Below are 22568 nucleotides of genomic sequence, written 5' to 3'. Positions count from 1 at the left end.
CAACCACCTGCCCTACTGGGCATTTTTGCTGTTAGACCTGGGTCACCCCACATGCGATGCACCCTGCGAAGCTGCCCACCGCTGTGGGTTGTAGCCAGAGGGACCCAGGTCCCTGGCACAAGCTGGGGGCAACGCTGGACCTCTGCCCGCTGTGTCTGGGCTCTGGGCAGCCCAAAGTGCCGTGTGGTTTGGCTGACGGGTCTGCAATGCTGTTTATTGCTGCCCAGAATCCAGCAAGCGCCCAGGCTCCCTCAGTTCCAGTGGGCACCCTGAGGTCGATAGGATCCGTTGTAAAATACAAAAACACAAGAGCTATGCACATTTTTAAAAAGGAAAAAAAAAAAAACCACAACCAAACAAAAAAACAAAAACCTGACTGGCTGCACAGGGGTGTGCCAGGCCCGGAGCTGGCAATGCCAGGCTGGGCAAGGATGGCTCCTGCTCCCGTCCCCTCTCACCCAGCACCATGCAGCCCTGAGGACACACATGTCTGCCTGGGGCCCTTTTTTTATCCTCGAATCACCACGCACTGCCTGTCCTAAAAGCCTTTTGCAGTGCCTGAGCCAGACCTGGGCCTTATGTTTGTCTTGTCAGGCTCTTTCACAGGCCAAAACCCGTCTCCATCGGCAGGTTGACGGGCACCGGCCGTGCTGCGTGCTCAGCCCCACCTGCCTCCAGCACCGCTGGGCTGCGGCAGCTTTCCCAGCTGTTTGATTTAGACCTCGGTGTAGGTGATATTTTGCAATAGCGTATAACTCAAAAACGATGCTACCCGATTCCCTGCAGAGGAAAACAGCCTGGCTAATTCAGCCCAGCCAAGCTCTCGCCAAAGACTCCGCTGCCTTCAGGGACCAGCCAAGGCTGGGAAGGGAGGAAAAAGCAGCGGCCAGTGCCAGCCACTGCCGAACTGGTGCTGCCAGTCCCTGGGTGAGGGACCCAGCTGCCTCTCAGTGCCGGTACAGCTCTTTGCCAGTGGTGCAAGGCTCCTCACCATCCCAGCTCCCCATCCTGTTTCCAGTGGGAAACTTGGACAAAATCACTCGTGTGGCATCACCTCCCCGCTGGAATCCTGCAGCTGGCTGCCCCTTCCTGCCTTAAACCCATCAAGAGGGGCAGCCCCCACCATTCCCCAAATGCCTTGTCCCACCGCACCGCGCTGCTGCCACAGCTGCTCCTGGCACAGGGCCATTGCCCCAAAGCACTCCCTGCACACACTCAGCCCACGCATCAGCTTTAGTGCTTTTAATTTAAAATAAGAGGCTTATCCACAAGAAAAAGAAAAAAGAAAAAAAAAAAAAAAAAAGAGGCAGGTTTGGCCATGGATTGTCCCCACCCCAAATAAATGACGATGTGTTTGCATCGCCCTGATGCAGTGCTGCAGACGGGATGGTTGGGGACGTGGCCCGGAGATGCGGCAGTGACAAGCTAATGGGGGACGGACAGGGACAGCCACACACTTTCACATCCCCCCGTGTAGTGTTGTCAGTCCAGACAGGCAAAGAAAGCCCCTGAAATATCATGTGCCCACCCTCCCCAGCCTCATGGGAGCATTGCTACCCAAAGGTGGGGGTGAGATGGGCGCTGGGAGGTGGCGGCGGCCACAGGGACCCCCTCTATCCCTTGGGTCCCTGCTGACAGCTCTGGCTGCAGCACTGACAAAAATCCTGGGGTCCCACTGTCCAGAGCCCCTCATTTCAGGACCTTCTTCCTCTGTCTCCCTCACTGCGTCTCCTTGGACTGCTTGGCTCGTTGTTTGCGGAGCTTAACGAAGGCCTGAGCCTCTTTGTCCCCCTTCCTGGACTCCAGTAGCCTAAGGATCTCGTCTCCTGCCAGAGAGGAGGGGAGTGATGGTGGGAGACATTCACCGCAGCCCCCTCCCCAGGCCACAGGGCTGGTGGGGGCTCGGCAAGACTCAGCCCAGCCGTGGCACCACGTACCGGTGGGTTTGGGGTGGATGAGGGGCAGGCGGGTCTGGGGCACCCGTCCCACATCAGCCTGGTCCTCATCAGCATCGAGGCCAGGTAGGTGGCAGAGGGGGAAGAAGGCTTCGCCCTCCAGGTCATTGGCCCCCAGCGTATCGTAGTCGAAGACGGTCAGCAGCAGGCAGGCCCCCTCCTGCCGGCACTTTTCGGGGGGGATCAAGCTGCAAGGGGGACGGGATGCAGGCAACATCACATCCCAACCCCTCTGTCCCGAAATTCAACCTTCCCTCCAGGGACCAAACAGGCTTCCCCAGGGTGATGCTCCGTGGGAAGCCAATCCCCCCCAGTTCCCACCGTGGGACCCCACAGCTGACCCCCCAGTGGGGTGCAGGGGGTGAAATCCCAGGGCAGGACCCAGATCCCAGAGCAACAGCCCCATAGCAGGGGCTCAGTTGAAGCACGGGGGACTGGGGGGGTCCCGGTGGGTGTCAGCCCTTACGTACAAGTCAAAGGCTTCATCAAAGAGGGGGTGCAGCTCGTTCCTCTTGCACTGGGTGGTCCGGGCCACCACCTCGGGGAACTCGTGCCGGGGCTCCAGGGTGAGCTGGACGAAGGGGTCACTCGAGCCTGGTGGGGTGCAGACATCAGCCCCATCCCACCGTCCCCTCTGCCCCGGCCAGCCGGGGTGGCTGGACACACTGGGCTGGCTGGGGGGGGTGTCAGGGCACCCTCACCACCACCACCCAGCCCACCCCACCCCACGCTCCTGGGAGGGTGCAGGAACATCCCCAACCCTGCCCACACATCGATCGGCCACTGGTGGCTGCAAGAGGAGTGACCTCTCCTGGAGACCTCCCCAAATGACAGCCAGCCCGACACACTGTCCCTTGTCACGTTGGCATTTTTTTTTTTTTTTTTTTTTTGTCTGAGCCATCGCACGACAGAAAAAAGCCACCGGCCCTGGCTGCTGGCTTGTGCCACAAACTGAAGGCAGCGGGATGTAGGCACAGTGTCCTGCCTGCCGCATCCCACTGGACCACCCTGGACCAGAACAATAATTCCTGCTTCTTCCCCAAATCCACCTCTTTGAATGCAAAAGCAAATCAAGACAGAGTCCCATTACTCCAAGCACTGCCAGCATCTCTTCTACCCAGGAGCATATCAGGGAATGAGGACAGGGGATCCCAGGGCAGTGGGTCTCCCCGGCCTACCCACACCCACCGTTGGAGTCCAACGGAATGAGGTTGACGGCGTTGAGCACTTCCACGCGGAGTTTCTGCTCCGAAGGGCGGTACAGCGCTTTGATTGTCACAGCCCCGTACTTCTCCGAGCTGGTGTCCAGCTGAGCGGTGGGATACAAGAATAAGGGTGCTGCCTTTTGGCATGCTTGTGGAGGGGATGCCCAGGGTTTGGTGGAGGCTGAGCAGGCATTTTGGGGTACCGGGGGGGTGATGGACATCCTCTGGGATGCAACTGAACACCCTCCTGCCCAGCACTGGGGCAAAACCAGCCCCAACAGCCCCAGGACTGGGAGGGTGGTGGGGAAATCCCACATTTCCACAGGCAGGCTGCGCCAGGCAGCCTCATGTGTGCAAGGGTGGGATGTGGGAAGGGGCTGGGGGCACCATCCTCACTCCTACCTGCTGCTGGATCCTGTTGCTGAAGTATTTCTGGATGAGTTTGCGGCTGGTGGCGGAGCAGAGGGCCAGGTGGGTGTCCAGCGACTGCGGGGAGGACGAGAGGTGATGGTCAAGCACACGGATGTGTCCACAGCCTGGGGCTGCCCTCCCTGGAGAGCACCCAAAGAAAACCCTTGGGAACCCTCCCCATCCCCAGTACCCCGTACCAGGAAGGCTGCAGTGTGGAGGGTCTCCAGCGGCAGCCCACAGCCCTCGGCATGGAAGCACAGCTCCAGGCTCTGGGGAGAAGGATGCTGTTAGCTGGCATCCAAACACCCATCCCTGCTGGGGACCCCCTGTCCCCCACCGGTACCTTCAGGGCACAATGCAGCTTCTTGTAGTGCTGAGCCGAGGGGACCTGCTGCGCCGTGGCTGCCGACAGCACGGCCAAGGTGTGATGCCAGAGAAGAGCGAGAAGGCTGCGGGGGTGAGGGAGGAAGGCTGTGAGCGGGTGTCCAGGGGAGTGGGCTGGGGGCTTCGGTCCTCGGCCGAGGGGCTTTGCAAAGCCCCAGAGGGAACCAGCTCATCCCACTGGGCTGAGCAGCCAGCCCCAAAGTGGGAAGTCCCCAAGCCCCATGGGGCTGGGGGGACACTCCTGCTGAGGGACGGTGACGCTGCTGGCATCCGCCATGCATCCCCAGCGCCCCGCTTACCTTTTGAAGTTCTCCTGAACCAGATGCTCGTTGAGATACTGCAGCTCTGACTCCAGGAACTTCATGAGTGGGATGATGGACTGCAGCGAGAGGAGAGGGGCATTGGGGAGGGCACAGGGGGGCTCTAACCAGCAGGGAGAGAGGCAGAGCTGCTGGCCAGAGCTAGCAGAGCAGGAGGGGGTCCAGAGGGGCTCCTCCCCACAGCAAGGATGTAGGCAGGCTGTGCCTAGTCTGGTCCTGCTGCCGACACTGGCATCAAATGAAGCGTATGGAGGTCTAGGCCCCATTGCTGGTGTGTCCCATGCCCCAGGCATGGGGCACGGAGAGGTGGGGAAGGGTCATGGGGGCCTCCACCAAGTAGGCAAGGGTTATTCACAACTGCCCGAAAAAATGGGACGGAACAGACCACGCCAGGTACTTACGTCCTCCGGCTCGCGGGTGTTGTTAGAAAACGAGAGCTCCTGGATGTGTCTGGCAATGCCTTTTTCCAGCTGCCGAGGGAGAAATACATGGAGGCGTTAGCATTTGCCCTCTGCACCAGCTTCTTCATGCCCAGGTCCACCTTGTCTCCATCCCAGGAGCACTATGGACTCCAGGTCCCCTTAGGTGAAACCTCCCCGCTTTAGGCCAGGCGAGGGGCAAAAGGGTCAGTGGCAGGTGGTCACCTTGGTGGCCAGGGCTTGCACCACATCCTGGACCTCATGGTCCAGGCAGGAGACAGTGCTATCGAGCTGGTTGTGCAGCGTGTTCTGGATCTGCTGCCGGTCGATGACAGCCCCCGTGCGCTGCTCCAGATGCGCCCAGTCCAGCTGTGATGGCAGCTTCAGGATCAGCAGCCGCAGCTGCTTGATGTTGTTCACCACGATGCAGAGCTGCAGGAGGTGTGTCTGCTACAGGGTGTCCCACACTCCCTGGTGCATCCCCTGCTGGTTCCCTCCCTATCCCCATCCTCATCCCCATCTCCATCCCCATTCCCGTCCCCACCCCGGTCCCCGTCCCCATCTTCATCCCCGTCCCCGTCCCCAGCCCCATCCTCATCCCCATCCCCAACCCAATCCCCATCCCCACCCTAACCCCGCCTCCATCTCCATCCCCATCCTGCTCCCCCTGCTTACACCATTTCCCTCTTGATTTTCCAGGATTATGGATATCAGGGGCCAGCTGATCCCCATGAAACCCAAACCGGGGACGTCAGCTGGGTGTTCAGCAGCTTGTCTCCCTCTCTAGCCCAAAACCATGGCCAAATCCTGCTTCTCCCTAGGCAGTGGACCCTGCCCCGATACCAACCCTGTTGGCCGCTTCACCCTCGTTTTGCTCACTCAGCGACAGAGCCTCAGCCCTCTCCTTGATGAGCCGGCAGTACATCAGGGCGATTTTGCACATGTCCTGCAGGATAGAGAAGAAGCCAACGGGCCTGAGCTGGGCAACATGGGGACCACCAGAGGGCCAGGGGACCCCGCCACATCGGTGTGGGACACTGGCCCCATTGATGGAGACACATCTCCAAGAGCAGGAGAGGAAACTCTGGCTGCTGATGCCCATGAGCATGGCATCTGCTGGCAGGGGCCAGTGTACATACCTCCACGAGCTTCACCATGATCATGAAGGCTTCCTCAGGGTCCGGCCAGTTGAGCTGCTGCCAGGTCTTCACGATCTGGGCGTAGCAGGTGGACAGGTCAACGGTGGATGTGCTGTGCTTGTTGTGCTCCCCAAAGGGCGTCAGCTGAGAGGGCAGAGAAAGTAAACGCAACTTAGCTTGTATGGAAAGAAGCCATCCCATGCAGGAGAGCTGCTCCTTTACTTTGGAGCTCTCTGGCCCATCATCAGCTCCATATATCCCAGTGTCATCACCCAGTCACTTTGGAGAGTGGAGGAGATGAGGATGGATGGAGCAGCCTGAGCTCCCTGCATCAGGCTGTCCTCCATCATACTCCAACCCAGCATTGCTGGATCACACTGAAGAGCAGGGCAAGGAGCCCGCAGCCCCATGGCTGCCTTCCCTCCCCTCTTCCTAAAGGTCAGAAGTGAAGGGGATGCTCACAGCATGGCCAAAATGCAGGTTCATCAACTTGCTCTAGCTGCCAGGGAGCAGTGAGGGAAGGGGCACGGGGATGCGGTGTGGGGCCAGGGTGGGATCAACCAGTCCAGGAGACCACATCCTTTGTTACGCATTTGGGACAGGAACCAGCCCACTCCTGGGCTCCAAGTGGCACCTACATGTTGGTCTCAATGCTGTGAGCCAGGCACAGCAGCAAGGCATGAAGGGAGCTGGAGTGTCCTCAAAGGACGGAGGGAAATGTTCTCCCCACGTTACCTGGTCCATCTGGATGGCTCTCTGTGCTCTCTCCAGCGCGATGGTGTAGGCCTTCTGCAGCCACTGGGGCACAGCTTCCTTGAACCACTGGTGGAAATTGCTCAGAGCCAGAGGTTCATCCCTGTGGATGAAGGCACCAGCTTCTCCAGCTGCACAGCAATGGCCTGGGGCCATCCCCCCTCCTTGCTCTCACATACAAGAAACTGCCCCGAGGTGGAGGCAGCACATAGCACCGTGCTAAGGAGAAACGTCCCCTTGTCTGGAAGTTGAGGTCTCCATCAACCCCACTCAGAAACAAGCCTGAAAGCCTTTTGGAGATGCTCACATTGACACCAGACACCAACAGCCTGGTTTGCCTTGTGTGTAATTAGTGATGTAGGTGAATGGGAAGGATTTAGAGTTCCTCTCCATTAACTGCTCATTCCCTTGCTTTGGCATCTCTCCTCTCTCTGAGTTGGATACCTTTTTGGGAGGAAGTCCTTCATCTGATAGAGCTCCTGCAGGTTCATGTAGAGCTGGAAAAGGCTCTCGGCCGTGGGCTTGGACATGCTGCTGTCAACCTCGCGCAACTGCTCCTGGACATGCTCTGCGACCTGGCAGTGAGCAAGGGAAGGGGGGACAACTGTTAGTGAGGGTCCGGCCGCGAAGGTTTGGTCTGCTAGGGGCTCTCTGGAGCTGTGTGGTGAGGGTGAGCTCAGGGGACTCCTCTTCCTTTTGGGTGGCATTTCAGAAGATTCATCGGATTGTATCAGAAATCGTGTGGCCAGCAGGACTAGGGCAGTGATCGTTCCCCTGTACTCGGCACTGGTGAGGCCGCACCTCGAGTCCTGTGTTCAGTTTTGGGACCCTCACTACAAGACAGACATTGAGGTGCTGGAGCGTGTCCAGAGAAGAGGAACAAAGCTGGTGAGGGGTCTAGAGCACAAGTCTTATGAGAAGTGGCTGAGGGAACTGGGGTTGTTTAGTCTGGAGAAAAGGAGGCAGAAGGGAGACCTTATCGCTCTCTACAACTACCTGAAAGGAGGTTGTAGCGAGGTGGGGGGTCAGTCTCTTCTCCTGAGTAACAGACGATAGGACAAAAGGAAATGGCCTCCAGTTGTGCCAGGGGAGGTTTAGATTGGATATTAGGAAAAATTTCTTCACTGAAACAGTTATCAAGCATTGGCACAGGCTGCCCAGGGAAGTGGTTCAGTGACCATCCCTGGAGGTATTTAAAAGATGTGTTGATGTGGCACTTAGGGACATGGTTTTGTGGTGGACTTGGCAGTGTGAGGTTAACGGTTGGACTCGATGATCTTAAAGGTCTTTTCCAACCTAAATAATTCTATGATTCTAAGTAAGCAGATGATAGTCACTTGATGGGCATGCAGGGAAAGATGGAGAGTTTCCCTGGCTTGCTCCCTTTCCAGGCTTGCAACAAGCAGTCGCCACCTAAAGCATGGTGAAAAACCTCAGCCTGGCTTTAGACCTTAGTCCCATGAGTGCAGAGCAGCACAGATTTGCTCACCAGGCTCTCCAGCTCCAGGTAGGCGATGGAGAAGAGATTCAACTTCAAGGTGCTGCAAGAGAGAACCGGGCAGTCAGGAGCCTGCCAGCCCCAGCCCAGCAAACCCTCCCAGGCCATGCCCTTGCCATAAGGGTGAGAACAGTACAGCTCTAAGAGACAGAGATGGGACCACAGATACTATCTGAGGAGTCCAAGAGCCAAGGAATGAGGCATCAAAGTGCCCTGTTGCTCTTGACCCTAGGGAAGGTGGATGAGGGGCGATGAAGCTCCGAAACCTACTTGATGAAAAATTTATTCCAGATTTTCTGGCACTGCTGGAGATCTCCTACCACCTCCAGGAGGAGTCTGGACAAGGCTTTGCCATTCTCCTCCATGCTCTGCAAAGGAAGGAACAGCTTGTTTTGGATGCTCAATGATTTTGAGATGACCCGGGATCCATTCTGATCTGATTTATTCCTATTGATTGCATGTCTGGGCTGGGGACCACCACCTCCTGTTCTCCTGAGCATTGCACCAAGGCCTTAAGCTTCAACGCACCTTGGCAGCTGCAGGTAATATGGCTCATGGTATTTTAAGCTAGAAACCCAAATGCCTTGACGGTATCAGAAAACTGGAGAAGCCTCATCTCAGCCTTATCTTCCCATCCCCTCCGGGCATCCCACCCCCAAGCCCAGCAAATTGCTTATAATGTCAGTGAGGCAGAGGTGGGAACTGACCTTCACCATGGGTTTGAGGTGCTGCCTCTTCATGTGAAACCACTCCGTTGTGCCTGACTGCAAGAGAGGAGTCCTGGTGTGATGGCAGGGAAGCAGGAGGAGCAGGGCCAGCTCTGTCACCTGCTTCGCTCTCACTGTCCCCTGGCTGTGGCCGGGACCCAGCTCCATGTGGTGGGAACCACAGGCTGGGACCACCAGGTTGAAGAGGGGCAGGTATTTCCCCCACCCCCAGCCACAGTGGTCCACGTGGCTTTGCTGAGGTGCGGGCACTGGGCAGGGGATGGAGGGGAAGGGAGACCCGCAGGGTCCCACCTCCCTGGGGCTGGGGAGGGTGAGAGCCCTGGTCCCACTACCTTCAGCGCCGAGGAAACCATCTGGGGGAGGTTGGGGCTGAGCGTGCACAGCTCACGGAAAGCTTTCATTTTGCACATCTGGACCAGGACCCTGCAGAACAAGAACCTTGAGTGAAACCCAGCACCAGCCCGTCAGAAACAACCACCTCCCCCCCCAGAGACCCTACCCAAACAGACCTTCCCCTCCCAACAACATGCCCCATGGGGAGCCCAGGACGAGGGATGGGACAGAACAAGTGTCACAGCAGCCTAGAAAGGGGCAGAAAAGGCTCACGCAAGTTTTTGCTCAAGCTTACAGGCTTGTCCATCACGGTGCCCAAGCCATACGACCCCAGGCACAGCTGGCACCAGTGCTCAACTCACCGGAGCAGGGACTGGAGCCTCTCTGTGGACCTCGGGACAGAGAGGGGGAAAATGATGCGGTACCTCCGGATGAGGGAGACCCCATAAGTCAGCAAGGACTGGAAGGACTCAGCCAGCTCTGCTTTCTGGGGAGAAGGAGGGAAACACATGCTGCCCTCAGCGGCAGACAGAGATGCCGGCAGGACCGCAGCACTGTGGCGAAGGGAGCTGGTGGTTCCCGTTCCTTTCTAGCCTGCTCTGAGGGTAGGAAAAGCCCGTGATGCCTTGGGTAACTTCTTGCCCGAGGGGCTGAACTGAGCTCTGCACTTAAATCTCATTGCTATGCATGAAAAATTCAGAGTCTCAGCAGGGTGCTGGGATGCCCTAGGAAAACAGGTTGGGAGAAGTAAGAATTGGGTCATATTTAAGTTTTGCAGGGGTTGTGATTGACTTGATGGCAGTAATGGAGGGGGATGTTGGTGCAAAGGGTAAGGGCTTCTGCGCAGAGAGGGGAACAAAATCCCCAGGGCAAAAGGGCTCCCTCACCCATGGGTTGCCCTGGTCTCCATGGCTGGTTCTCCCCAGAAATGCCCTCCAGCTACCCTGGCACCCCTGTACCCCACAGGCTCCTGCCCTTCCTGGAACACAGCGAGGGAAACGGCCCCAGGAGCCAGGATGAGAGGCTCGGGGTTGGATGCATGGGACATGTTTCCCCAATCTCTGCCCTCCTTGTGGTGCCAGAGCCCCCTCACCTGCTCTGGCCTCAGGCGCTCCTGCACCCACTGGTACTCGATGCTGGTGATCTGGTGGAGCAGGCAGTTGCTGTTGAACTCAAGGCTCTGGTAGAGCTTGCTGTACGCCAGCCACTGCCTGGGGAGGAGACAGAGGCTGGGCTGAGTCCCTGGGGCCTGGGGGGTCACCCGCGGCCAGAGTGGGGCTCCCCCAGCCACGGCTACAGCTGGGATTGCAGGGGCAGGACCCAGGTCTCATGGGGCTGGGGGCAATACCAGCCACGCTGAGCTCATGGGAGAGACCGGCTGCGGTCAGATGGCCCCCAGGGAAGGTGTCGGGGCCCTTGACACCCCCCCCCCCCCCCGATGCTGTATCGTGGCTCCCCAGGTGTGGGGTACTCACGCCATGACCTGGTGGAAGTCAGAGAGATCCTTCTGCGTGGCGTGCAGGTACAGCACGGTGCTGGCATGCTTGCTCAGCTCCCCATCCCAGGCAATGCTGCCAGCCTGCAAGGATGCAAAAGGAGGGTGAGGTGTCCTGGAGCAAGCTGGGCTGAGCAAGGAGGGGAACAGGCACTGAGGGAGGCAGGGGATGTGTTTGCAGGACCACGGGAGGAACGGGTGCCCCATAAGGATGCCAGGCACAGGCAGGCATCATCATAACCCTCCTCTCCATCACACTGCAGCAACGTCAGGCATGGTGGGCTCCGAAGGAAGCCCTCACCCCAGCCCAGCTGCTGGAGAACCGCTTCTTCTCCTCGGTACCTGGTGCTGAAGGATCTCATAGGACACCAGCTGCTGCAGGAGGTGACGATGGACAGTGTAGCTCGGCTGTGTCCGGCTGCTCGTGGTGGCCCTCTGAAAAAAGACAAGGCATAGAAGGAATAACCATAACTCGCCTGAACACATAGGGATGCAGTCAGAGTGGGAACACAGGAACCCAAAAAGCATGGGGCCAGAGAGCTCCATTTGAAGCTGAGCCAAGGGGGGCAGGTGCACCAGGGTCAAGGCTCCCATGCTGGCATGGAGCTCAGGGGAGGGTCGAGCTGGTTTCCAGCACACACAAACCCTGGTGCTGGCACCTCTGGTCTTGGGGCAGGGATCCGTGACCCCAAATTAGGCCCCAGGGGACAGGCAGCTGTCCCATCCTGCCAAGGCAATGGAAAGGGATCCCCTTCCCCATCCTCTCCTACCTTCTTGTGAGTCAGCAGGAACTGCAGGTGACACTGTCCCCGGTTGGGGTACGTCTCCGTCCGTGGCTCCAGCTGGTACCACTGGTCATCCCAGCAGTGCAGGTCCTGAACCCACAGAGACAAGGGTGAAGGTCCAGGCAGCCTTCCCGGGGGAAGGATGCCACAGAGGGACCAGGTCCCACTGTGTTAATGGGGCAGGAAGGTGCTGTGTTGGGTAACTCTAGTATTGGATTAAAAATAAAAGATGTATAATCACTGAGTGAGTGTGTTGTGAGTGACTGGGGCACCTGCCACCGAACTGAGGGACCTAGCATCATTTTGCAGCTCTGAGCTGGGATCCTGGGTGAGCTCAGTACTGCCACGGGACTGGGATCCTGCCCAGACCCTGTGAGGTTTAACTGGTGCCTGGGGAGACAACTTGGAGGAGGGGATGCATCACAGCGCTCACCTTCAGACGAAGGACCACGTTCCCCAGGAAATCATCCTGCCCTTTGTCTTTGCGAGCATCTTTAAAGATCCTGAAAGGCATGAACGAAGGAAGGGGTCTAAAGGTTTCCTGCAACCATGATCCAGCTGTGGTTGAGGCAAAGAAGGGTGATGCAGACATGCTGCCTTCCCTCCCTCCTTCCAAAGGTACTTTTTAAAATCCAGCAGACAAATAAGCATTTTCCAAACCCTCTTTCCTCAGCAGCCGTTAAGGCCATGCCAGCACCAACCGTTTGAGGCCATGGAGGTCCGTCAGCTCCCCCAGCTTGTGCCGCACCGACTCCACCGTGTCCGAGTCCCTGCAAGGGCAGGCAGCAAAACCCACCATGGCGGGGAAAGGAAGAAATTCAGGCAATTGCAAAACAGTTCAGGGAGTTGCAGTGACAGCAGAAAAGGGAAGGTGCTGAGGTGGGGGAATGTGTCAGGACTGAGGCCACCCCCAAAACCAGCTGTCCAGCCAACATCTGCAAGCACATGCCTTCTTTCCATAAATAACATCAGGGCTCAGGATCAGCCCTGCCTGGGCAAAGCCAGCTTGGGGTCTCTGCACACACTGGTTGTTATCCTGCACTGTGCACTGCTCCACCAGAAAGTGATGGGGAGAAAGGGGTTCCCAGCTGGTTTCTGGGGCTTTTTAAAGTGTGCAGGTTGAAGGACCACCCCAGGGAGCCTCCTGGGAGGCAAGACCCTGCTCAGGGCCAGGGGTCAGGGTCGCTGGCTGGGGATGCTGCCGCTCACCACATGTCCAGGTGGAAGCTGGCCGTCTCCGTGTCTTCAAACTCCCTGCAAGGCACAAGCGGGATGCCGTTACTCGTGCAGCATCCAAGGGACCAGCAGCAAGCAGGCAGGACGGCTGGGGATTACAAGCAGGAGGCTCCTCCCTGGGGGAGACCCCAAACCACCCCGCACAGCCTGGCGAAGTGGTGGGAGAGCCCTGACGGAAGGATTTTTGCCACGCTTTTGTTTTTCACTTCCCTGGACCTGCTGCAGGGGTCAGACCTGAAGCCTGGCAATCCCCAGCAGGCATTGCCCTGGCAGAGCCCCAGCTCCCGCTTGGGGCAAGTGGTGAAACCCCCCACCCACCCCCAAGAGCCCTGGGCAACCCCTCCAGCCCCCCAGTGAGCAAAGCCAAGGGGTGGTATATTACAGGATAAATGTCTCGTCCCACACCGGGCTGAGGGTCTGGTTTATGACTTGTGTGCGATGGATCTGGTCTTCAGGGATGAGGTCTTTGACCACAGCCTTCATCCGCTTTTTGTGGTCAGGGTGGGCCGGTTCCTGGCTTTTGGCCTCAATGCCCAGCAGGCAGTATGGGTCACTGAACCCTGCGAGGGCAGAAGCATGCAAATCCCTGTCGAGAGCAGCGGCTGTCCCTTTTCCGATGGGACACCCACCCATCTCCACTTACCGCTGACGTCTTTACCCAAAATCCCCTTGGCTTCCTTCACAGTTGCTTTCAGGCAGAAAATTGGGCTCTGGAAGAATGAAAGAAATAATGATTAATGCGGGGGGATCACCAACCCTGCGAGGAAGGATGGGGCTCGAGCAGGATCACACCATCAGCTGCCGCTCAGGACAGCAAACAGCTCCTGGGTGACTCCCCCAGCACAGCCCAGCGCACCCCGTACCCCAAAGCCCGAACACGGGGGCCGAGAGGCACTGCAGCCCCCCAGCACCACCCCGATGTGGGGACCCTCCCCTGGGCCGCAGCATACTGGGAGGACACCATCTCACTGCGTACCTCCAGTTCCTTGACCTGCTGCATGATGACGCTGTGCTCCTCCGCATCCATGCCAAAAGCCTGTGTAGATATCAGGGCCGGTAATGGATGCTGCCCTGTTAATGGTGGCTGGAGAGCAGCCAGGGACTTCCCTCCGCTCCCTGGGAGCCAACTGCAGCTCAAGGGGAGAGGATAGGAGCAAAGATCCCAGCAGAAGGGCTGGGGATGAGCTGAAAGCTCTTGAGGGAGAGCCTTCTTCCCACCATCCTGAGCTTAAGATAAATATTTATCCCTAAGGCTAATATTTCCCAGCCATAAGCTGTCCCAGCCCTCCAGCTGGATACTGCTGCTACATCTTTTAAGGTGCTTGTCAAAACCTCCCTCTGAGTGCCCCCCACCATCCCCTTTAGCTGGGAGGATGGATGTCTCAGGGAACAGGTTTTGAGGACCTCATCAGGGAGGTGGGGACCCACCTTTTGCACATAGGCATAGAGTTCCTGGGCGTCCGCGACGTGGTGCTGCTCGGGCTTGCCCAGGCGGTGCAGGATGGTGTAGAGGACCTCCTCATAGAGCAGGGCCAGCTGCAGGGGGAGCGCCAACACCTCGCACGGGGCCAGGCCAGTGGGGACTTGCTCCATGCATCCCCCAGCATGAGTGGGATGATTCCCCAACCCAGCTCCCCAAGTTCCCTGCCGTTCCCTGCCATCCTCCTACTAGCATCCAACCCTGTCTGGCCACCACTGGCTGTCCCTGGGGAGCATCTTCAGGAGCTGAGCCATGTCCCCAAGCCCCAGCAGCGCTGCCAGCCCCTCCAGTGCCACCAAGGGAGACCGCGGTGGGGCCGCGCTCATACCTCTCTCTTGGAGAACCGGTGGGACAGATCCATCTAGAGAAAGAGAAGCAGAGAGGTTTCCCGTCAGGTCTCTTGGTGGTTTTAGGAGGAAACCACAGCCAGGCAGAGCAGGGCAGCTGGGATGGTGGCATCAGCCACAGTCCATCAGGGTGGGATACCCCAAAGGATGCTGTGACACCCTGCAGACACCCTGCGGCCAAGGGACCATTTCCTCCATCACCCACCAGTGGGGCAGCACAGGGGCTTCGCCCCCAAGCCCTGTTAACTGAGGAGGGGGCAGCGAGGATGGCAACAGCAATTTGGGGTGATCCATAAGAGGCTTTAAAAGCCAGCCACCCACCTCTCACCCCACAGAGTTCTCACTGGCTCGGCCAGGCCCAGCAGGACCAGGCTGGAGATCAAAGCGGCCAAGGCAGAGGGCAGGTAGCCAAAGCGCAGCAAGGAGCTGCAGGCTGGGCAAGACAGCTATGGGCAAGGAGATGTCAAAAAGCCATTGGGATTTGTGACTTGAGTCCCCTTGCCAGAAAGAAAAACAAGCGCCACTGCAACTGTGCCTTGCTCGTTGTTGAGCTGAAGGTCCATTCCCCACTTGAAGGATGACCAGCAATAACATTTACTTTCCAAAAGGCAATTAAATTAAAACAGTGCCACGTGATGAAGCACAGCCCAGCTCCAGTGGTGTTCAGCCCCGGGCTGGCCAGGGAGTCCTACTGCCCACGCAGCCCCTGTTGTCCCCTGCCTCAAATGTCAGCTCTCACTCATCCCAGAGCTGCATGGGGCCAGCTGGGAGATCAAATCACCTCTGCCAAAAATACCCTTTTCCCTGGCAAACCCCAGCTCTCAGCCCATCCTCACGCCCTCTTCCCTCCCTGACACCAAGGCTGAGCCCATCCTGCATCTGCTTCTCTAACCACAGTCTGGATTCAACCACCACCACGGCTGAAGACTTGTTCCTGCTGCGGAACCTGGCTGGGTGATGGTGACTTTGACACCACCACAAGCCGGGTGATGCAGCCAGAGGGAGGAGGACGGGTACCCCTGTGCCATCCATTATGGCTCCCAGTGCTGGAGCCTCTCCGAGTGCAAGGGGTTGATGCCAAAAATTATAATGAAATTTTTTTAAATTAATTTGGTCCTTTCTGTGCCAAGGGATGTATGCCGAGCATGGCCCCAGCGCCCTGCACAGCCAGGGCTGGTGGACAGATGAGCTCTACCTGTAGGTCAGCCCAGGCCCCAAAATGACCTTAGGATCCCCCTAACAGTAAAAAAACCCCGACCCCAAGCTGGAACATTAACATTTGCTTATGGCAAATCTAGGGCTGGCATAATCCCCTGGCCATCTGGACTAAATTCAACTCTTCCACCCTCATGCTCACCCATATGCGCACGGGACCAGTTAAGCTATAGCCGAGCTGAGCCACCAGGATGTGTTTACTGCTGCTAATCCCCACGCCAAGAGCCCAGCTCAAATCCGGGAGCGGTGCTTAAATCCAGGTCCGGATACAGCCACCAGCATCCCTGCCATCCCGTTAGCTGGGGCAGCGTAGCCAGTGTGGGAGGGCAGCTTGGCTGCAGAGATAGTGATACGTGGGAGGGAGGGCAAGTCGCTGGATGGGGACACACCACCAGGACAGATTATCCCAAGAGTCCAGCACAGGGAATCATGCCCACACGCTCCCAGCAGCGCCGGGCAGAGGCGTGCAGAGCTGCGAGTCCCATCTCCACAGGGGCAGACAGAGGGATGCCGTCTGTCCGGCCGCTGCAGAGGAAGTCAGTTGGGCTGGGTCGTTGGGTTGGCCGAGAGCAGGGCTTTGGGGGATCTGCTGGCAGCGCGGAGCCCAGAGGGGCTGGGAGGCACTGGGAAGCTGTAGCCAAGCTAAGGGGGGGACCCTCGGCGCCTGCACAGAGCTGCGGCCGACCCCATACACAGCCCTCGGGTGCACATTTGCACGGGTATGGTACCCCCACATCCCCACCCCCACGCCTTGCAAAGCTTCCTGGCCAGGACACGGACTCGATCCCTTTTCTCTCGTTCCCCTTTTACAGCCTCAGCACCCAGCTCTGCACCCCGGGGTCCCCTGGACACAGCCGCCCTGACCCTCTCCCTGGGGCCATTGCACCCCAAACCCGCTCCCCAGCCCCCCCAAACACACTCCCCAGCCCCCCGCCCAGGGTCAAGGCCACGTACCTCGGGGATCTCTTCCCCAGGGAGGGTCCCCATGGGGGTCTCGCCAGCAGCATCCATGTTGGGGGGGAGGCTCAGCTCAGGGCAGGGGAGCGGCTGCAGCTCTGTGTGCCGCTGCCGCCTCTCCCCCTCACTCGCATGCTCAAAGGAAACCACAGACCTTATCTCGCCATGGCCATTTTAGCAAGCGGAAACACGCACAGGCCTCCTTCGAGAGCAGCACGGGGACGCAGGCGCCCCAGCCCTGCTTCCCACCACCCCATCCTGCACGGGGAGCCCCTCGGCGATGGCGACTTCGTGGCACAAATGGGATGGGGGCAAAAGAAAAGTGGCGCATCCAGTCCCTGCTGTTATTTATGAACAAGGAATTGGGCGCGAGTGGATAGAAATAGTCCTGAGAAGGCAAAGCCCAGCAGGGAAAGGGGGCGGTGGGGAGGATGGAGGGGCCAACATGGAGGAGCTGAGCTCTGATGTGTATCTGGGAGCCATCATCCCCTGTGAGTGCAGACAGGGACCCTGCAGAAAGCAAAAGTCATCTTCAGCCCCAGGGGATGGAAGGGATTTAAAACCCAGTGCAAAAGCTGCAGGGTGGGAAATCCCTGCAGCACTCGGACACATTGGACAAGGTTGGGCTGAGAACTGATGAAGTTAGCACATGTGCCAGGGATGGCGATGGGAAAGGGCACGTGGCCTTTTTCCCAAACAGGCTGTCCAGGCAGAGCTGGTTACTGAGAAAAAAAAGCAGCAGGAAACGGTGTTAAAAACTTATGCTTTACTGTCAGCTTTCATTCTTGTAAACACTTTATCTGATTGCAACTTGCAAGGCAGTTGCCTATCACAGACCAGCAGCAGTGCCCTCCCCTCGAAGATCCCTATCAAAACGTCTGTGCTGGTGGCAAATGGGAGGGGGGAAGGCACAGTGAGCATCAGGAAGAGCTGCAGGAGATGGCCAAGGGAAGAGCTGGTTTGCTCCTGGATGTCTAACGTACTTACATGCACAGCTAAGAGCAGCCTCGGGTTCAGAGGGGCTGTTGAGCTGTGTAAGCATTTGCTGCTGAGCAGACAGACCCACAGCCCGGGGAAAGACATCGGCCCGTGCTCAAGACTTGCATGTCACTGCTGGGGCTGCTGAGGAGCCACAGGCTCTGTGAAGCAGGGCTACAACCACGGCTGATGCTTCACACCCCATCGAGAGAGGGTTTTGTTTTTTCCAGCCTTCCTATTTCTGGCCCCCAGACACTCCTGGAAGCCGTAAAAGAAGATGCTTCGGATGCAATGCAGGGAGCAGAAGCTCCACATCAGGTTCAGTGCTGCTGTGTAGCCCGTCAGGGATTTCTGCTTAATCCGAACAGGAAACCGCGACCATGGAAAACTGCACTGGGAAGTTTGTCCCCTTAACTACAGAAGCATTGCAAAGAGGTGACTCCGATAGCATGGAGGTACCTGCAGCACGCTGGCTCAAACCAGGGCTGCAAAGAGCTGCAGGAGGATGCTGGCAGCAGCATCCCTGTAGGAGGACAGGGGAGAGGCAGGCAGCCAGCCCCTTTCATCCTTGCAATCATCTAGTCCTTTAATTAAGGCAGGTTGCACTGTTTTAGCTGCTTTAGGAGAGACAAAATTTCCCTTTGCCCTGAAACCCTGTAAGGACAGGTTATATTGGCAAAAGACGTTCCCTAAAGTTGGGGGACCAGGAGATGGAAAAAGGGCTGCTGGCACTGACAGCGGGTCGATGTGGGGATCAGGTTTTCTTTATCCAGGTCAGCCAGCACAGGACTGGGGCCATGAGAGGCTGCACAGCACACGCACAGCAAGTTGCCAGGGGCACGGGGATACTGAGCTGATCTACGGAATAAAAATCCAGAGATACAGCGAGACACCAAAAAGCTGAAATCCATCCCTGCTCTCGCAGCCATCTTTCAGCCTCATGCCCTAAGGTCTGAAAAAAGCTGCTCGTTACTCTTCTGCCTTTCCTATGTCAGGAGGGGTCTTTTGTAACTGCCCCCAGGTACCGGCACAGTAGCCCTGAGGAACTGGGCTTCAGCATCACTTCCTCTGCGCTCCCCAGTTTGGCGATGGAGCCGCCTGGTCGCCCCCAAGCCTGGTGAGGGTTCCCATCCCCTTTGCTGGCAGAGATGCTCGGAGGTGTTTGCCCAGCCCTTGGTAGCCTCAGCCTTGACTTTGACCAGCCTAGCATTCGCTTCACCTTGGGCCAACAAACAGTTTAAAAGCATCTCCTCCCTTGCTGGTGGAGGGGGACAGCAGAGGAGCTGATTTCTATTCTGCATCCTTCTCCCTTGACACACACAAATGCTGTGTATTGATCTGGGACATCAGCACTGTGCTCCACTGCAAAATGTTCTAAGTGGGAAGTAGAGATGTAAAGTGCACAATGGTATTTGAAAATTATTGCTGTCATCTTTGCTTTTAGCTTTGATTGCAAAAGCAAAATCTGGCTTAGCAAAGAGCAACCACAGAGATAAAGGCAGGACGCGGACACAGCACCCCTGAGCTGCTCACACCTTTTGCTGTTTCTTGCCAACAAAAAATAACAGGGGTCAAGGAAAAGTGTCTTACCTCAACCAGCACAGAGAGAACAACTGCTATGAGTTTAGTTAATCCTCAGATCTACCTCCCTGTAACGCTGAAGAAATAAAATCCAGTGCAATCATAAATACTGCTACACACCAGGCAATCGTTCTCCAGCCAGGACCCAGTGGCTGTCCTGGGGTTTTGCAGGCTTTAAAGAGGAAAAGTTCAGCTTCAGCGTGGAAGCGTCTGTCAAAAGGCACTTCCCCTGAAAGTTCCCCAGCTGATCACTGCATTGCTAGTGGGTGGTTTGCAGCTCCGGCTGGAAATGCTCAGGCACAGCCCGGCAGGGTGGGCAGCACACATCCCCCATCAGAGGCCAGCATGGGCTTTATAAACAGTCTCTGTGCAGGGCTCGCATGGTTTTGAGCCTCTGTGTATGCAAAGGGAGAGTTACTGGGTGATCCTGTTTCAATAACAGCAAATATTCTTTTTTCCCCTGGGTTTTATTAGCAGTCACCTGCTCCACAAAATACCGGTGACAAAAATCACTGAGCTCACATATCTCATCGTATTTGCACCTCAAATTACTCCTCGTCCAGAAAACAATAAGAAAAGACCTATAAAGCAGCTCCAGAATTAGCAGAGATTTCTGATTAGTGGATACAAACCCCATAAACTCCATGCCCCAAACCTGCAGACAATTAGCCAGGACCTTGCAAAACATCCCAGCCATCCCAAGTCAGGAAAACTAAAAGGACTTTGATTTCCAAAGGGAGTGGGTCAGCATTCCCTAAAATAGCCCTCCCTCCCCACAACATCAAGCTGCCCCCCAAAATAGCTACCCACGGGCACATACCATATATATGCACAATATAGAGTGAACCCCTCCATTCCTTTTAAGAACAACTCATCCTAAAGGAAAACCCTTTTCCTTACATGTTACAGGGCTATAGCCCTGCGGGGTTACAGGCTGCCCCTAGGATAAATAAATTCCACAGTTCACTCATGCACAGGGTTATAGGTGCTGCTGACAGACCATATCTCCAAAGAATAAGCGTTATCACCCTCTTTAAAGGTGTATCTTATCTTCCCTTTAAAAGAAAACCTGGTATGAAAAGACCCTCTGCAAGCATTAACAGCAGTTTATCTCCCTACCTCTTGGCTTGATAATCCTGGAGCCGCAGCCTGCCCTCACCCTTATCTCAGTGTCTCAGCTGGAAACAGGCAAATAGTCAAAAAAATTGATTTCAACATGTCCCTCCCTCACTTCTCCTTTTAAACGCGGGTTCAATGAGTCTGCAAAACCAGGCGGTGCCTGCCAGAGTTTGGCAAGGCGTGCAGTAAAAGCACAGCGCGGAGGAGAGGAAGGTGGTTTCAAAATAAGATCAGGGACAATCCTGCTCCCTCTCCTCGGGGCTGCCCGGACAGGGCATCTCCCCGGGGACCTGCCGGTGCTGTGTGCTCTGGGACCAGTGATTTCCTACCCAAGAGGGATGTCGGTCAGTTCCCTTCCTTGTCTACTACAGGGCCTTCCAGTTATTTCTGCCCTAACCCCACATCTTTCCTTCCAGAGGCTCTCCCAAGCGCTTTGAATGCACCTAGCAAAAAGCAAGACGCACAGCACCCCACCCCCACCACCCCATTTCGGATATCTTAGAAGGACATCAAGGAAAAGCCCATCCTTCTGGGAAGAGCAAAGGAGACTTCCAGCCACCCGCACAGGGCAGGGCGGTTGTGAAAGCTGTAGTTCCTCTGGGAGCCCCGGGCAGGAGCACGGGTTGGGCGCGAGACTTGCCAGCTCCATGGTGTGAGGATGACTCCGGCCGCGCTGCCCATGAGGCAGTCAGCACCCCCAGTCACCCTTGGGGGGGGCTTCACCGGCCAGAACCCAGCCCCTCTGGAGGAAACACCGTTGCAATGCAAAGCTCTGCCGGACCCTGCTCCAGCTCCCCAGGGAGCTGGCTGGGTCCCAAAGGCGAAAGCACGATGTGTCCTGCCCACCCTGACCCTGCTTCCATGCCATCCCCCTGGGACCCAGAGCACAGGGCTGACCTGCCCGGGCACCATCCCAGCTCAAATGCTGCGTCTGGCTCCCTGCACGGCAGCACAAGGCAGGGGGAGAGCACAGCCCCCCCCCGGGCAGCAGCCTGCCTTGTCCTTTAGGAGGTCACAAACTTCATGTATTGACCTAGATGCCATTCATTTTGGCTTGGGGCACGCCGTGACAGCTTTAAAATGTTTTCTCCATCACTGCCATGTGCTACGTGTATGCAGCAAATATTTCATCCACTTCCCTCTCCCGGCAAGATGAATTCAGTGTCGGCCACTGGATTTCTCATCCCCTCACTGCGGGGCCGGGGCAGTGGCAGCTCTCACTGCCGGGACAGGAAAGGGGGGGGACACAAATGTCAAGGTCATTTCATCTGCTGGTTTGGGGCACTGAGCTCAGAGCAGCAGGACCTACAGCACGCACGTGAGCTGAGCAGGGACCAGCGTAGATGCTTGTGAAGGCAGAAAAATTTGGGGCTGACACCTGCGTACCAGGCATACCCCACGGTGCATATTAAGCACCTTAGTGCCTATCTTGGAGCACACATGCCAAATTATTGACCAGCTTCAGCATGAAAACAGTCCCTCCCTGGCTTTTCTACCACCATCTTTTCCCCCGTGTGTGCCAAAGCCCCCTGAGGAGCCCACCAAACTCTGCAGAGCTGCACGCTTGGACCATGGGACGAGGCAGCAGGGCAGGGCTGAACTCCACCCGCGGATCCCAGACAGACACGCCAAAACACCAATATCACTGCAGCCGATCTGCGCTGCAGGGAGAGTGACCGTGTCCCAGCCAGAGCCCAGCCCTTACGGAGCAAAGTACACGGAGGAGGAGGAGAGACTGAATCAGAGCAAGGGAAAGGAAAGGTTTAGAAAGATGGGATCTGCTGAACTGAGCTCGCAAATGGAGTGCAAGCTGATACCTTTTGCTCCAGTATCCGGAGGCTGTAGGAAATGTGTAAGAAATGGCAGATGGGCGGCTAGGACGACACAGCAGAGAGGGATCCCAGTCTGTTTGCACCCTGAGGCATGAGATCCAGCAGCCCCCGCTGGCGGGTATGAGTCTCCACTCCTGCTTGCCGTTTTGTGGGTCTCTTCACATCCCGTTGTGGCCTCTCTCGGTGGCACAGCGACGGCCCTTGAGCAAGGAGGGTGCTGAAATACCAGTTTCCAGTTCAGTCTCATGATGGTAGCTCCTTGAGCTGACTCACGCAAGAGAGCAGACGGGTGAGTAATACCTGGTATGGCTGCAAAGAGAACCCCTGCCTAAAATAAAGATCTCTGCCCTGCATGTCCCGGCATTTCATACCAACCCACAAAAAACCCCCACATTTGT

The 22568-nt window shown here is 57.0% G+C and overlaps 1 protein-coding gene across 4 annotated transcripts; it reads right to left on the bottom strand.

The window, feature by feature from the left end:
• Window positions 1–1227: 1227 nt before the first annotated feature.
• On the bottom strand, window positions 1228–22303 carry UNC13D (unc-13 homolog D). 4 transcript variants are annotated; one of them, XM_049811413.1, is made up of 32 exons: window positions 22156–22303; window positions 14470–14502; window positions 14090–14197; window positions 13638–13697; window positions 13305–13371; window positions 13044–13221; window positions 12635–12679; window positions 12127–12195; window positions 11859–11928; window positions 11411–11515; window positions 10983–11075; window positions 10621–10724; window positions 10239–10356; window positions 9508–9632; window positions 9145–9235; window positions 8792–8848; window positions 8355–8452; window positions 8076–8127; window positions 7031–7161; window positions 6569–6689; window positions 5834–5977; window positions 5542–5640; window positions 4920–5126; window positions 4677–4745; window positions 4255–4334; window positions 3915–4020; window positions 3769–3840; window positions 3563–3646; window positions 3144–3264; window positions 2426–2549; window positions 1938–2143; window positions 1228–1826 (listed from the first exon to the last, which is right to left on the bottom strand). In XM_049811413.1, the coding sequence occupies exons 2-32, from the start codon at window positions 14500–14502 to the stop codon at window positions 1720–1722; spliced, it is 3144 nt and encodes a 1047-aa protein (XP_049667370.1). In that variant the 5' UTR covers window positions 22156–22303; the 3' UTR covers window positions 1228–1719. The 4 variants fall into 4 exon arrangements, with proteins under 4 accessions (XP_049667370.1, XP_049667368.1, XP_049667367.1 ...); XM_049811411.1 differs by lacking the exon at window positions 22156–22303 and adding an exon at window positions 20339–20412; XM_049811410.1 differs by lacking the exon at window positions 22156–22303 and adding an exon at window positions 16658–16862.
• Window positions 22304–22568: the final 265 nt, after the last annotated feature.

This window comes from Accipiter gentilis, chromosome 10 (assembly GCF_929443795.1).
Source record: "Accipiter gentilis chromosome 10, bAccGen1.1, whole genome shotgun sequence".
NCBI classification, from domain to species: Eukaryota; Metazoa; Chordata; class Aves; order Accipitriformes; family Accipitridae; genus Astur; species Astur gentilis.
Note: the sequence above shows the minus strand (reverse complement) of the source record. Positions and strands in the feature narration are given on the sequence as shown.